Source organism: Rhinolophus sinicus, linkage group LG03 (genome assembly GCF_036562045.2).
Source record: "Rhinolophus sinicus isolate RSC01 linkage group LG03, ASM3656204v1, whole genome shotgun sequence".
Taxonomy (NCBI): Eukaryota; Metazoa; Chordata; class Mammalia; order Chiroptera; family Rhinolophidae; genus Rhinolophus; species Rhinolophus sinicus.
The window spans coordinates 44,750,371-44,766,697 of record NC_133753.1 but is presented as its reverse complement, the minus strand read 5'-3'; the positions used below and the strand labels follow the sequence as shown (position 1 = coordinate 44,766,697).

Sequence of the window (16,327 nt, the reverse complement as noted above, 5' to 3'; positions counted from 1 at the left end):
TAGTTTTTAAAATGAGGTTTCTAAGACTGGCATCTTAGACGCTACCTGAAAAAGAGGCATGTTTATATATTCCAACAGTTGCATCAGTCACCAGTCTCAGCTTTCTAGAACAAAGTGGACTGGGTAATTTTGGGGGAATAAATATCAATGCGGACTAGTGTGGGGCAAAGAAGGGAGATGCAGATGGAAGTGGAGAGAGCACAAAGGGCACGTGATGTCTAACGGGAAATTGAAGAGGACAAAGGAATAGGAAGAATAAAAAGGAATAAGGATGGACTTACTCAGAATCCTGTTAAACAATGCATCCTCAATTGTACCTAAGCACAGGCTGCACTTGGTAATTCTTGTCTTTGCATTTAGCAACAATCCCAAAGGGCTGGGGTACCAATTTCTTTGCTGCCGCCCATTCTGGTGAAGGCGTTGTGGTAATTAATGAATATTCAGCAGAAACATAATTATGTCACTGCTGGCATTTCCTTTAACAGTTACTCACCCCATATACACAGAAGCTCATAAACTTCAAGGGGGACTAGTTGAAAGGGGGTGGGGCCATTGGAAGGCCGTTGTGAAGGTCAAAGCTCAAGGTGAGAAATATAAAGTAAGCATAAGGAAGGACTTTGACAGTTGGAGCAGTGAACCCTGAAAGCATAATCAAAAGAGCTTGTTGAATTTCAGAGGCGTGCGGCTTCCCAAAGATGGAGATAGAGACTAGAATAACTACTACACATCTTTCAAATCATTCAGCTACAAAACACTCAACCAGGCAAGGATGTGTGGTAGGTGGCCTGCTGGATCTGAGACTACTCCTGACTAGCAGCTGGAGGAGGCATGGATAGCTTACCGGTCTACCAAGTGAGTGTCAGCATCCACAATAGGTCCTGTCCTCTTAGGGATGTGGAGCATGTGGGTGTGAGTAAACAGATGGCCACGTGCAGGTAGAAACCACCATGGAGTGGTTGAGAATGCGGGACTGGTGCTGCACCATTGCATCTGGGTGCGCCATCGGGGCCTCAAAGCAGGACTCAAATCACTCTGCACTTCTTGCCATCTCCCAGTGGACCTCCCAGCACCCTTGGCTCTTTTAGCCCATGGCACCACTGTGGTCCTAGCTTCCAGCCTGAACCAGGAGTCGTCCCTCCACCATGCTGCTCTGCTCCTCGTCCTGCCCCTTCATTACAATCTATCTGCCCCCAAGTCCTTTCAGTCCCCAGTCTCTCCCATCTTTTCAAGCCCTTCTGCCTCTCCACGGTCAAGCCATTTCTCCTCTGCAGGAACTTCCCTCCCTCACTTCTTGCTTCCTCCAAACCATTTTGACATCACCTTCAGATTGATCCTTCAATACACTACTTGGATCATACCATTCCTCTGCTCAACAACGTTCCAGGGTTCCCCACTCCCTGTGCAACAAAGCCAAGGGTTGGGTATCCTGTCATTTAAGATCCTCCACACTCCTGCTGCCTTTCAACTTCTGACCTAACTTTCTGTTACGGGCAAAGCCATATTCCATTTTCCCACTGCCACGTGTCTTCTTGGCGTTTCACCTTCTGCTCTGCTTAGACTTAGTTGAGCCATTACCTCCATACTTGGCCATCCCCTGGCCTGAAATAATATTTCTCTTCCCTGAAGGTATAGACAGTACGTTTAGAGTCTCTAAGTGTATTTGACCATATACTTCCAAATACACCTTCATTTGGCAAATCATGGCTCGTTGCCTGTAGCATCTCATTTGTTTTGCATAACATTGCACTGTTATTTAATGTTATGCCTCTTTGTGTCTCCACTTCCTCATCAGACTGAAAGCTCCTCGGTCTGCAAGCACCATCCATCCATGTCTTAATATTTTTATGTGCCCTAGCCTAGTGCACTGAACAGAGTAGTTGCTCATTAAACACTTATCAATTTAGGAGGGGAAAACCTTAAGAACATTCTTCTCCACAGAGGTCTTGAAAGTCAGAAATCTGTTCTGGAAATTACAGAAAAGGACTGCCTTCCCAAAAGGCTCCAGCCCCAGTTGAGGCAATACTCCCGACGACCCACTTCCTCTCACCTCTATGACTCAACTTAAATTAAAAATTCAAGAGCTTCACTGGAAACACCCGCCAGGAGTCAACGCAGATCCCAGGGAGGAAACTCTGCCGAGGTCCCCAGTTCTAACCCAATAACGATGAGGTTAATTTTGGTTCATGACATATCAATCCATTGGTGTTAGGAAGACAAACTCTGGCCCCAGCGGAGCAAAAGCACGTTTGTGTCCCCGTGAGTGTACACACGCCCATCTGCACACAAACTCAGACAACATAATCATCCTCAGCAGAATGTTGAAACTTCATTCCCAAATAGCCTTTGGAATTGAATTTCTGATATCTGAGTGCATATATGGATATGCATTTTCCATTACTTGTTTAGGCAGACTATAAAACATCACTGAAGAGGAGTCACCAATTTATGAACTGGTTGCATGCTTCAGGTTCATTTGTTGGCTATTTGGAACTTAGAATGCATTTTTCCCTGGAAGCAAGAGTGCACACAAGCCCGCTTAACCCATAACGCACTGCACTATAATACCACAAAGCGATTTTTATTCTATTCATCAGGGGTTTGCAAACTCAAATGCCTCTAGTTTCCTGGTGGACAATGTAAATGAGGAGACTCATGTCAGCAAAATGCGGAATGATAAAGACTGTGTTGCACATGCCCCATCTAGAAGGAGCAGCCACTCCCAGCTCCAGCGATGGCTGCCACGGGAGAATGCAGGCCCAATGCGGCAGCTCAGGAGAAGCCAAAAATCAAAATTTTATGTGAAAATAGTTGGCAACTAAATTGAAAAAATTTTATACACAGTGCAGATGAAATAAGACACATCAGTGGGCTGAAATTGGCCCAGGCTTGTAACCTCCACTCAAGAACGGTGTTTCTTTGGGGAAAAAGCATTTTAGTTTCTACAAGTCAACACCAGGAAAGTGTCTTGCTCTTCTGGCAAGATGGGTGGCTCTTCCTGGGCACTAGTCCCACCCAGGGTAAGACTCTCCCTCGCACGAGAGAAGACTAATGTGTCCAGGGTTCTAAGAACCCACGGCTGATGCAGGGCCCCTGGCCTAAATCTAAGCCCCTGACCAGGCCCCATTGCTGAGTTTGACGATATGACCTTTCCACTTCGTTCTGACGGGTCAGGGTCACTTGTTAATAGGGTATATGTAAGTTAGGACCTGCCCTTGTTTGGCTTTTGTTGTGGTAGTTGTTATTATTGCTGTATTATTTTTGTCTGTTTGTTTTTTTCTGACTACAGATGTTACATAGGTTCACTATAGAAAATTTGGAAATTTTTCCCTCCTCGAAGTAATTGCTATTAATAATGATTTCTTTTTTTCAACCTTTTCCTTTCTAAGTATTTTCACATTACACAAATGTGGTGGGTTGAATGATGCCCTCCTCCTCACCCCCCAAAAAACAATTATGTCCACATCCTAATCTCTGAAACTTATGAATGGGACCTTATTTGGAAAAAGGGTCTTAGGATCTTGAGATGAGATAATCCTGGATTATCCAGGTGGGTCCTAAATACAATGACAAATGTCCTTGCAAGAGACACACAGAAGAGGGGAAAGTAGAGTGACCATGGAGGCAGAAATTAGAGTAATGTGGTCACAAGTGAGGAAATGCTGACAGCCACCAGCGGGTGGAAGAGGCAAGGGATGAATTCTCCCCTAGAGCCATCAGAAGGAGCCTGGTCATGGCAGATTTCAGACTTCTGGCTCCAGAACTCTCTCACAGTTGTGGTGAACGGTGTGGTGATTTGTTAAGGCAGTCCTAGGAAACTAACACAACAAGTACTACACGAATAAATGGTTGTGATTAATTCAAACAATACATGATCACGTAAAGTAAGAAGGGTGATAGTCCCCTACATGCCACACAGTCCCTCTATTCCCCATGAATTATAACTATTTGGTAACAAACCTTTTAGGCCCTTTCCTACACACTTGACACACAAACACACACGTGCGTGCACACACAAATATAGTTATATATTTTTTTATCTTTTAAAATCAGTGAGATCATGGTACTCTTCTACTTGCTTTTTTTTAAAACTCAGTATTTCTGGGGGATATTTGCATGTCTGTATATAAAGATCTTTCTTATCCTTCTCATTGGCTGCTGTTATGTTCTATGAATATAGCCTATGTCATTGTTTTCACTGATTCTAAACTTACTGATGTAACAATATTACAATGATAAATCAAAGTACATTCTCTTCAACAACTGAAGTTATTTCCCCCCTTTTCAATCTGCAGGTTAAAGTGTGTGTGTGTTGGGGGGGGTGTGTGTGTGTAAGTGTGTGTGTGTGATCTATTCACCAAATATTTCTGGCTCTCTGTCTTCTGCCCTTGGAATTGGGTATGACCACGTGACTTGCTTTGGCTAGTGATATGTGAGCAGAAGTCACTGTGTCATTTTCAGCTGGAAGCTTTAAAAGTGAGTACACAATTCGTCTAATTCTTTTCCCCTGCCAAGCAATTGCAGAAACACTGACAGGGAGCCTCCATCAACATAGGTCTCTTGGGAAGGATAACACAGGGCAGAAGGACATATGGTGTGAGCAAGAAATAAACCTTTGTTTCTTTAAACCACTGAGATTTGAGGGCTATTTGTTACTGCAGCATAACCCAGCCAATCATAACTGATTTTATATATATATGATGAGTACATCATATATATGATGTATGTATCATATATATCTGTCTCATATATATAAATATAAATATATACACCCCCTATTCTTCTAAAATTGAAGAAAGCTTAAAACAAATAGCTTGAAAGAGAAAGTGGTTTATTACAGCCTACTCAGTATTAATCAACAATATGATTAACAATCCACTTTTATTTCCTATGTAGTCATTTATCCTTTTTACATTTTTTACTAAGATGATGAACTTAATGCCAGTGTAAATGAAACACCATGTTTTCAATATCACACTAGCCATAAAATAAATAAATATGTTTGGAGGGTATGTGGGTCGATGGCCCTGCTTTTAAGTCTATAAATGCCTCTATTCTCTGTCTGTCAGTGAGGCAATGGGTTTCAGGTAATTTTCTATACATTTGAAATATAGGCACTTTATGGGCTCAAAGAACAGCCCTTCTCTCAAGTTTCTGGACAGGGGGATTGGCAGGTGCTATTCGCTTTAGGGAGGGAGGAAGTGCTTTTCTCCGATGAACAGTGATGCCTCAAGCTGATTAAAGAACTTTGTTTGTAGAACGGGAAGAGGATCAAAATGCCTTCAGTACTCCAAGTCAGACAAGATAAGGCCTTGAAGGCGAAAATGGCAAATATAACAAGAGTCTCATAGTTTCAATGCAAGATATCAAAGATCCAAGCCTTTTATCTCCAGGAGAGAAGAATAGTTTTAAATGACATCTCTTAAAATATGAGATTTAATAGAAAAAATGTAAAGAAAACTCTCCCACCCACACACTACAATCAGAGACGTTTCCTTAATCATGGCTCTGACCCCATCACAATCCCACATGGAAGACAGGCAGCAAATACCAGCAGCCTCCCACTTTCCCAGGCTTGATATGGCACAAATCCCCTTGAGTCAGACACACAATAAAGGACGCCTATGATAATGATGACATTTTATATTTAAAATTCAAATCTTCAAAAAATGCCAGGATTTCCTATCACCTGTCACAGTGGGGTTTTAAGAAAGGATTCTAATCTGGGAGATACAGCAGCACTCCTCTTAGGTAGGAACTGAGGGGTGAGACAAAAGGAGATGTAGGTTCTTCCTACCCAGAAGAACCCCGAACCCCCAGACACACTGCCCTCTCTAAGTTGATCCTATGCTAGCAAAGGGAGCTAGACTCTATGCAGTGATTCCTGAGTGAATTCTGGGCCCAGTGGAAATCATTGCTACTTAAGATTAATAGAATGTGGGTTTGTATTGATGGAGTTTTCTCCCCCTTAGCTGGAAACAACCACGGCATTATTATCTATCATTCATTCACTTTTGTTATAACCTCTAAATTACTAGCTTTGTTCTCTCATTTTTTTTTATAAACATCATTTATGCTGTCCTCAGATACTTAATAAATACCATCGTTTTAGATATAATTTATTGAGATCAAATGTTTACTATAAAATTATTATTGTAGTGCTATGGTCTGAATATTTGTGTCCTCCCAAAACTTGTATGTTGAAATCCTAACCCCAAAGGTGATAGTATTAGCATGTGGGCCCTTTGGGAGGTATTTAAGTCATGAGGGTGGAACCTAGTGAATGGGATTAGTGCCTTATGAACAAGCTCCAGAGAGCTCCCTAGCCCCTTCTGCCACATCAGGATACAATAAGAAGTCTGTCCCCAGAAGACGGCCCTGAGCCAACCATGCTGGCACCCTGATCTCAGACTGCCAACCTCCAGAACTGTGAGAAATAAATTTCTGAAGTTTACAAGCTCCCCAGTCTGGGGCATTTGGTTAGAGCAGCCTGAATGGACTAGACAGTTGGGCAGAATTCCTAGGTAACCTCCACGATTCCTGTGCCCTGGTGTATACTCACCTTCTCTAGATTATTCAAATACTAATCTACATGCTGCTGTAAAGGGATTTTGCAGATGCAGTTAAATTCCCAAATCAGTTGACCTTAACATAGATTATCCTCAGTGGGTCTGACCTAATCAGGTGAGACCCTAAAGAGATTGGGTTCTTCTGGTGAAAAGAGATTCAAAGTATGAGCGGTCATATGAAAGGGACAATATGACAAGGAACTATAAGGGGGGGCCTCTAGGAGCTTAGAGGAGTCCCTGCCTAACAGCCAGCAAGAGAGCAGGGGCCTCAGTCTACTATTGCAAGGAACTGAATTCTGCCATCAACCCTGCAAGCTTGAAATAAAACCCCAAGCTCCAGAAAGAAATCATCCAGCCGACACCTTGATTTCAGTGTTGTGAGACCCTGAGTAGAGAACCTAATTTGGCCATGCCCAGACTGCTGACCTATAGAAACTGAGATAATAAATGAGTGTGTTTCATGCTGCTAAGTTTGTAGTAATTTGGTATGCAGCAATAGAAATCTAATACAAGCAGATACAGTGTACTTGCTCAGGCCTAAAATGTAGAGAAAGTTAAGTAGAAGTGTAATTTTACCTTTCAGCCCTCATTCTTCTTCCTTGAAAACCAGATACAAAAGTATAGTTTAATATACATTTACTTTATTAAATAAAAGTTAAATTGAAAATTTAAATATTTTGTTTATATTTATCCCAAACCTGGAAAGTTTCGTAGAGGTTAGGATCATTGCTACGTACTCCTTTTTCTTCCATTTTTTCACAACTTTTCTATTGTAATTATAAGACTTTAAATTCATAGTCTACCATTTTAAGACATAAAATGGAATTTGCTTTCCCAAATTCAAACATATGCAGTAATAATATAGTAAAATAAACAAGAAAACTCCTTGCAATACATCCATCCAATAAAATAACTATATACCATGACTTGTATTCCACTCGTAGTAAGAATCCGACAAGATGCATGAACATTTAATTTCATCAAATAACATCAATACCGAAAAAATTAAATGATAAATAGTAATCGTTCTATTTTTGAATTATAAATGGCTATCCATATAACTGAATTGTCTACTAGTCTTATTCTTAAGGATTTTCAGTCTTATTCTTAAGACTTAATGGATTTTCTTTTTCTTTTTGTATTAATCAATGAAGCTTAGTTTCTAAGTAATTTTGGAGCATCTGAACCTTTGAGTTCTTTGAATTAATGTATTGTTTAATACTAAGGTTTTTTGTTTGCTTGTTTGTTTCGTCTCAAATAATTGGATGCATTTTAAGGGTAGTATGTAAAAGGCCACATTTCAGCTACTCAGATACTAGCACAGAAGGGAAGCAGCCTTACCCCCCAACCAAAAAAAAAAAGAAAGAAAGAAAAGAAAAACAATGAACAGCGCCTCTTAGTGGTACAAGGGAAAAATTATTGGTAAATTAACTACAATAAAAATCTTGCGGAGATACAAACTGGTAAGTACAAAATAATTTTTAGAAAGAATTAAGCAGAACACTTTAGAGTAATCATTGCAAAGTGGATTATGGGGACCCACAGGGTGTTTAGAAAGCCAAAAGGGAGCGATTGTATCTGCTGGGAAAAGCGAAAATCAAGGATTAACAGCCTTTAACATATAGGAAATTAAATTATCCCTAATACAAGTAGCAAAGTAATCTCAGCAGCCCTTTGTCTTCCAGTGACTCTTCCACTGAGATGGAGCACAACTGAAAATAAGCTGATTTTTCAGATACATAGGATCATTTTATTCATTTACATGACCCTTTAGAATCACTGACTCGTTAACACAGCCAGCAACATCTGTGAAGTTAGCTGTGTTTTATAGTGGAAATCACTGAGGCTCAGGAAATTTAAAATGTAGTAGCAGTCAATATTTGAATGGCATTGTTTCCAGATCCCTAACCCTAAAATAACTGGGCTCATCCATGGTCCATTGAATGGACTGTACCCCCATTCTGTAACTCACCATTTACGAGCTGAAAGGTGGAATTGCTGAGTCATTACTGCCTGGGCTCTGCAGTCAAACCGCCTGCGGTCCAAGTCTGGCTTTGCCATACATTCAGTGTGTGGCCTGTGTCTCAATCCTTCTGTACTTGTTTTCTCACCTGTGAAATGTAGTTGGTAACAGCATCACAGTCAAGGCATTGTTTTGAGGATAAGAAAACACAAGAAAAGTGCTTAGAGCAATGACTGGCACCTGTAAAACTTGACAAACATTAGCTGTAATTAGCTGATACTGCATAGATTGATAAGCCCTTTGAAAAGCTGCAAATTTGGGGTTATATTTAATGACATCTAGGATGCATACCAGCTTCAACAATGGTAAATTACTTGGGAGAAGTAGATTTCGGATGCAAGCTGAACTTCAACGTTTTTACCCGGCATACTTCAGTATTGTTGGAATTTGTCGCAACAAGCATGTTGTGCTATTGTAATTTTAAATAGATAAATCAAAAGACAGACTATTTCAAAGCCTACTTCAGTAATCCACTCTAGCCCTTGGAGCTCATCTTCCAGAATTCCTTTTATACATTTAACCTTCTTGTCCTCTTAGCCCTTTGTAAAGATGCCCTACCCTCTCTAGGCTAACCTTTTGATGAGACTATTTGATTGTAATCCAGTGGTTGCTGATGTCTGCATTCGCAGAGCACATCTGCAAAAGGCATGCAAATGCTACAGACTCCTGCAATGTAAGCACGCTGGTGCTCAGCCTTAAGAGGACCGCAGTCATGCACCAGGGAAACCGAGCCACCATTGTGATTTCCATCAGCACGAGAGTGCTGAAAGCTGTCGCAGCATTCTGCTATCAGGGAACCAGGCTGTCCATCTGCACTTGACAAGAAAAGGGAAACATGAAGAGAAGCAAGCCGCCAAGCATCCTTCCCAGTGTGGCACTGCTGTGTCACCGTAGCAAGAACCAAACCAGAGTACCTAAGACCACTGCTGCTCTCCCACTTCCTAAAGGACTGTACAATTTAGAACTGCTGTAGAATCCTTGAGCAGCTTCATTTCTTCCAGACATTTAGTATCTAGTGAGGGATCTTTTTGAACAAATGAGTAACTCTTCAGCCTTTAATCTCCTCTGTAAAGTGGATGTGTATTAGCTAGGATAATTCTAAGCTGCTATAACAAAAGTTGATTTCTCCCTTACAATAATCCCCTGTGATGCTCCTGGGTGGGGGAGGCAGGGCTCTGCACAGTTCTTCTGGAACCCATGTTGACGGTGGTGGAAAAGGGTCTGCTGTCTTCAGTGCTGGCTTTCAAGATCCCCTGGGCTTTGGCATCTAGCTGGTGGAACGGGAAAGAGGAGCGCATTCATGGGAGGTTTTTATGGGTCAGTCCTGGAAATGGTGTCATTACATTCTGTGGCCACTATATGCATGGGAAATGTGGTTCATCTGTGTACCCAGAGAAGAGGACATGGATTTGGTGAACAAAGAGCCAGCCTTTGCCACAAAAACCCACATACTTACCTTGAAGGATTGCAATATGGATTAAAGATGATAGGGTGATATATGCTTGGCTTATTGGCTATTGGGGAGGCGGGTGAGGATGTAAAAAGAGGTGAGCAGTAAAATGTCCAAGAGACTGGATAGTGGGCTGAGCTGGAGTAGTCCCAGCCACAAGGGTTAAGGTGATGGCAGAGCAGACTAAGGGGTGTGAGTTGAAGGCATTCAAGTAGTCACTAATGCTGCCACTCTGCCTTTGAGTGTATGGTCATGTGATTAGTTCCCACCAATAGGTAGAGGTGACATGTATCACTTTCTTCCAGTCTGAGCTATTAACTGCTGGGGTAAGGCTGTCTAAAGGGTTTTTTTCCCTCTGCCAAAGAATAGCAAACAGTATTCCAGAGAGGACTGTCTCCATCAGCCTTAGTCCTGGAGAACAATACAGAGTGGAGCCTCTAGGCACCCACATATCTTGTTTTAAGTCACTGGGGTGTTTGAAGTAGTATATTACTGCAGCATAACCTAGTTTATTCTGACTGATTTAGAAATCTTTTTTTCAGGCAAGATGCATCAGATGGTCGGTGAACACACAAACCAACAAAAAGGCATTCTTGTCCATTTTATATCATCAGTTTCAAGAACTAAGGGATCATGCTTTTAAGAACATAAATTGTACACCATTGCCTCAATGCAAGCAAAAGAAGTGCTTGATAAGCCTTGGATTATTTTAAATACTGATAAAAATCAACTTTCAATACAGCGCCAGACACACTCTCTTCCTTAAAAGATCATTAGTCTGAATTTAGAGAAAGTTTAAAGCTACAAAATGCCAACGAGAGATGTTAAGGATATAAAATCAGAAGTAAAAGAAAAATGAAAATGGGAGAGCTTTGGAGGGAACTGTGGGCAGCTGTCAGAAGCATTTTTATGTGGGGGACAAATGTGGCTACTTGCCTGTCCTCTGGAATCTCTAGAACTGACTTCCTGAGTCAGGGAGGGCCTCCTGCACTGCTGGTGGCTTTATGGGGCCTCCTAGGGCTGTGGTCTGTGAACCAGCACTGTAATGTTTTCCTAACTTGTGCAATTCCATCTCAGCTCTCACTCCCATTATCCCACACTGCAGATAACTTGACATAAAAATACAAGTAAGGAACCACGACTCTTTTTAATACGTCCCCCTAGAGTAAAAGTAAGTGATCCGACTCAACACCCTACTTCTGCTCACTTCGGCATAATAGGAAGCTCCCATGTTCCAGCCAGCTGGTTGAGCTGCCTGAACTAGAGCTCAGCAAGCTGACTATAAACTCCTCAGCTACAAGAGTTATATTTTATTCATCGATGAATAGCACGGTAATTAGTTAAGAGCCTACTTCGGATTCAGCCAGATTCTGGCTTGAATATTGATTCCACCGCTTAATAGTTGGGTAACTTTGGCCACTTAACCTCCCTAATCCTGTTTCATCGCCTGTAAAATGGGGATAATAATGCCCAACTCCACTGACTTGTGGAAATTAAATGTGACACTTGTATATAAAGCTTCAGGGGCGGCTCAAGTCTTTGTTGAGAGCTGGGAAGAACACTGGCCCCTTTCCAGCCAAGGGTGTGTGACCTCAGAGGAGACTGTGTGTGAGCCTCCATCAAATTTCAAGGAAAATTCTTTTGCCAGAAGCTGCAGTACTACGAAGTTAGGGTTAAATAGACAGTGTTTACCTTAAGGGAATGCATTGGTTTTCATTCTCTCTGCATTGTTTGAATTTTTACATGGATTAAAAATATATGAAATTAAAAATGAATACAACTTTCTGAAGAGAAAAAATGTTGGGCTGGAAGGGTTGCGGACTTATTTGCCGAATCTTTTAGCTCTTTCAGGAACAGCAAGAGCAACGAACAGAGAACACTAATTACCCATATTAATATGGTTGCCCATTCCCATATGGACCCGGGGGTAGAAACAAAGTATAATAATTCTCTATAGTTGCGCCAAATCTTTTTTCACAAAACTTGAAACTAGCTTCCATATAGTATCTTATCTCCGATGAAATCTTTTGCCCCTCTCATCCCTACCCCCAGGCAATTGTGGAAAGGGGAGAAACTGAGGCAGGGTGGGGGAAGTCGGCCAGGGCCGGGCAGGCCCACCCCTCCCGCGGGCCACTTCCAGCCTTCAACCCCGGGCACTTTCCGGCGGCTGCCGGGAGAGCCGTGAGCCGCGCGAGGACCAGGCCCGCCCGGCCGAGGGGGCGGGCCCGAAGCCGCGGCCTCGCCTCCCTCCCCGCGCCGCGCGGCGCTAGCTGCTTCCCGGCCGCCCGCTCCGGACGGCCTCGCGGGCCCCGGAGCCCTGCTGGGCCGAGCGCCGCCACCATGCTGCAGAAGCGGGAGAAGGTGCTGCTTCTGAAGACCTTCCAGGGCCGGACGCTGCGCATCGTGCGAGAGCATTACCTGCGGCCCAGCGTGCCCTGCAACAGTTCGCTCTGCTCGCAGCCCGCCGCCTGCATCAACGGTCAGGGCCCCGGCGGGAGCGAGGGCGGCCGGGGCGGGAACGAGAGCAGGCCAGGCCGGGCGGGAACAAGGAAACCCGAGGCCGGTTGCGAGGGGAGCCAGGCCGGAAGGAGCGAGCGCGGCGGGGCGGGGGTCGCGTGTCCTTTGAGGCCGCGGAAGCACCGAGTCCGAGGCCCCCGGGCCTCTCACCGCCCCCTGGCGTCACCTTCGTTACGCTGCGGGTTGGGAGCGAGAGGCGGCGGCCCCAGAGCCGCAGAGATGGCGGTGGTTGGCTGCTTCTGGGCCTCTCCGTGCGGAACTCCCCGCCTGCTGTGCCCCCTGAAATGGCAGGGCCCAGAGACAGGCGCCCCCCACAGCCCAGAGGCCGGGTGATTTGGGCTTATGCGAGGGGCCAGGGCGCAGGAAACTGCCCCTTCCTGTCGTGTGTGGTGAAATGGGGAGGACCTGAGCTGTTGGCCCTTCAGTGGGAGGCGGAAGGCAACCCAGTGGCATGAGCGCGGGAGACCTGCTGCTGCTGCTGCTCATTTTACATTTCTTTGCTCCCCACAAATTATCTGACTTACCAGCACCGATACATCTGGCATTTATCCAAAGGATTTGTGAATTATGTGGGTCATTGTACAGGAAGGTCATGGGAAAGCTGGATTGGGGACTGCTGTGCGCTAGACCTTACCCCACTTGGTTTCTAGGCTGCAAGGGTGGTCCATTGAACAAAGATTATTGGTTCTCTTCCCTCTGCATGGAGATAAGCGTGCTGGGCCTTTTCAGCGAATACGTGGAATCCTCGGTTTGGTTAAGGGTTGATGGTTAAGGTGAACCTTTCAGTTACTGTTTGGCTGACCCACTCCATGACGGGCTGGGTGGAAATCTTAACAGTGCCCTTGTTTGCATTGAACAACTTTTCTGGTCAATTCTGGAGACTGCTGAGCATGTTCATAAACTTGACACAGTACCGACTTGAAATTGCTGGGCAGAAACAAGTGGTTAACATGTATATTTTAAGGTGCCCCATTTGAATGTGTGTGTCAGTAAGTTAACACAGAAATATTCAGGTTGTGCTGAAGATGTGTTGTTTGTTTTTTAAAAAATCAGTCATCTCCTGCTCCACTGGCAGCACCATAAACCACGTTGAGCCTTTATTTATCACAGCCTCAGAAAAATGAAGGTGCTGAATTTACCTGAACTTTGGGCCTCTACCAAAGTAGATTTGTCTTGTCTTGTCGTTTAAAAACTTCACGGTGCAGTTAAGATTGTAAGTTATTTTGCACAGGGGGACACCATAACATTGAAATAATAAACCAGGTTTGCAAATGTATCTAATCTTTTGCGTTTTGATTTATGCTTCAGATGGGAAACTCTTGTCTAGTGATGTGACTCATTACATGATCCCAGATTGGAAAGTTGTTCAAGATTACTTTGAGATCCTTGAGTTTCCTGAATTGAAGGGAATTATATTCATGCAGACGGCTTGTCAAGCTGTGCAGCATCAAAGAGGCCGGAGGTATCTGTTTTGCATTATTTATTAATGTAGATATCCCCTTCCCCTTTAGAAACACTCCTTTGTTGTAGGGGGAGGGGAGGAATTTATTCTTTAATCATAAAGTATTTTTTAAACTAATTTAGTATTCTCTTTGCTAGTAGGAATGCAGTAACATTATTTTATATTTCTGCTTCAACATCTGGCCAAAAGATCTGACTGTAGATCAATAAACTGCAGTGTCCCCAGTATGTGGGTATTGAAGATTCTTGGCTTTAGGTTTGCATTTTACAGCAGAGTTATTGCTTATTTCTTGGTGATATTGCATATTATTTAATCTTCTTATTTATAGATATATTGTTTCAGAAGCTTACTTTTTTTTCCCCTTGGGAAAAAGAGAGTACTTTATTTTTAAATTTTAGACTCCTTTATTGTGGATACAAATTGTATTTGTAGTGATTTATTCAATGAAACCAGATATCACTTGTTTTATTTTTAGGTTACAAGTATTACTACCAACCATAGTAATTGTGTTTGCTAAACAAAGGATTTTTTTGATTGAAATCAGTATAAAATGCTTACCTTGTACCTTTTAAACAAATACTCTAAAAATTGGTTTTGTTTCATTTAACATTGGGAGAGATTTATGATTTGAACTTGAAGACTCATGCTGTATGGAAACAACATGCAGTATTAGAATTATGTATCCAAACTCTTACCACCCCAAGTTATTTAAAAAGCAGCAACTATGAGTTTATTCTTTTTTAAATCTTGTAGTTTCTTTAGACCTTGGTAGTAAAAGATGAAGTGTGTTTATTTGTATATGAAAATGATAAGTTGTCCTTATTATACGCCCAGTTCAAAAAAAATGTGCATTAACTAGATTGTGCAGGTTTTTCAGATAGAATATTTTTAAATGAGCTTGAAGTTGATTTTGTTCAGACACAAAGATATTGATGTTTATACACATCCAGGTTTAAATGATGCTCCAGGTGTCGTATTTCATTTCTGCTACTAAAATCAATTTGTTTTTATCATTCAGATTGCTAACATACTGCAGAGCCTTTTCAACTTCTGTTTTCTAAAATATTTTTAATATTAAGGATTGTTTTAAAAACCAATTCCTGGGACATTCAAAAGCAAAGAATTGAAATTTAAATGTCTTTTCTCCTGAACATTTCAAAGTAGTTAACTTGATGAAAAACTATTGGTTTTCCATTGCTTTACCATGTCTCCGAATACACTAAATGTGAAAACAAAAGATGAGGGGTTATAAAATAGGCCCATATGATAACACCCTGGTTTTTCCATGTAAGTACTTTTTGAGCCCCTCGTTCCAGGCCTTCTGGAACTACAAACAAGTTTTAGTCCCTCTCTCAACAAACCTGTTTATCTTGTTGGGGATAGATGCAAGAAGCAAGAAGGTAATTACAACACACCTTAAGACACATGCAGGATAATTTAACGTGGACTATGCAAAGTGCAGAAGTAAATACGGGGTGTGGGAATTCGGCCAGAAAGACCTAAGCCCTCTGAAGGAATTAGGTTTGAGACTGGTGTTAAAGCAGGGATAATGAACATGATTGATGGAGAGGAAGAAGAGGCAGGAAAGGAATCAGCAAGTTTGGGACTTGGTGCTTTATCTGTAAAGCAACCAGCTGGTGTATTCAGGTTGAAACAGCTAAATGACCAAAATGGCCTAATCCCTAGAAAGAGCCATATATTGAAAGTTAACTTCAGAATTGATGATAGCCTTTGAATACACCTAGATTTGCTTTATTAATTTGGCCTTCATTGTTCAGTATATTTAAGTCATTTGATTTTTTTATGTGTAACCAAGTATGGCCTAGCAGAAGCTGGTAGTGTTTTGCTTCATTTTACATTGGGGAACGTTTTGTTTTCTAGTTCTTCCTTGGAGATTTTTGAGACGCTAGTAAGTAATTCATTCTGTTTGATATGCTTTTTAGAAACATTATTGTTAGGAAAGCTTTGTCAGTTAAAAAAAACCTGTTCTGGTCTACTGTCTGGTATAAAGATGCCTTGTTTTCTCCTGTGACGCCTTCCTGAATTCCTTTGATGTAGCTTCAGAGTCTTAACACTTTGTGCCTCAGTTTCTCAATACATAAGATAGAGATCATAGAATATCATTGTTGGAGAGGATCTAAGAGGCCAATATGATCTAAGTCCCCATCCAATACATCAGTGTTATTCAAAATGAGTAATGTTACCGACTTTGTTTCCAAAAGAAAAAAATTCTCATGAACACCTAGTGTTACTTTAAATTATTTTATTGTATTGTTACATAAATACATTTAAACATAAGTCAAGCTGTA

At 42.1% G+C, this 16,327-nt stretch overlaps 2 protein-coding genes across 12 annotated transcripts in view; one reads left to right on the top strand and one right to left on the bottom strand.

Moving 5' to 3' along the window:
- The window catches only part of MEGF11 (multiple EGF like domains 11), a 368,017-nt gene extending 354,720 nt beyond the window's left edge, over nucleotides 1–13,297 (bottom strand). For 3 of the 9 annotated variants that reach the window (XR_012494704.1, XM_074327541.1, XM_074327543.1), the window contains exons 1-2: nucleotides 12,458–13,294; nucleotides 8,539–8,677 (exon numbers count right to left, since the gene is read on the bottom strand). The gene's annotated coding sequence lies outside the window, so the exon portion shown is untranslated. Of the gene's footprint in view, nucleotides 1–8,538; nucleotides 8,678–12,457 lie in introns of all 9 variants that reach the window. The other 6 variants (XM_074327538.1, XM_074327540.1, XM_074327544.1 and 3 more) reach the window with 4 other exon arrangements.
- The window catches only part of DIS3L (DIS3 like exosome 3'-5' exoribonuclease), a 30,824-nt gene continuing 26,733 nt past the window's right edge, over nucleotides 12,237–16,327 (top strand). Inside the window, exons 1-2 of one of the 3 annotated variants that reach the window (XM_019725597.2) lie at nucleotides 12,237–12,518; nucleotides 13,865–14,018. In XM_019725597.2, coding sequence (XP_019581156.2) covers nucleotides 12,380–12,518; nucleotides 13,865–14,018 — 293 coding nt within the window. In that variant the 5' untranslated portion in view covers nucleotides 12,237–12,379. Of the gene's footprint in view, nucleotides 12,519–13,618; nucleotides 13,770–13,864; nucleotides 14,019–16,327 lie in introns of those variants that run through there. The other 2 variants (XM_074327549.1, XM_074327548.1) reach the window with 2 other exon arrangements.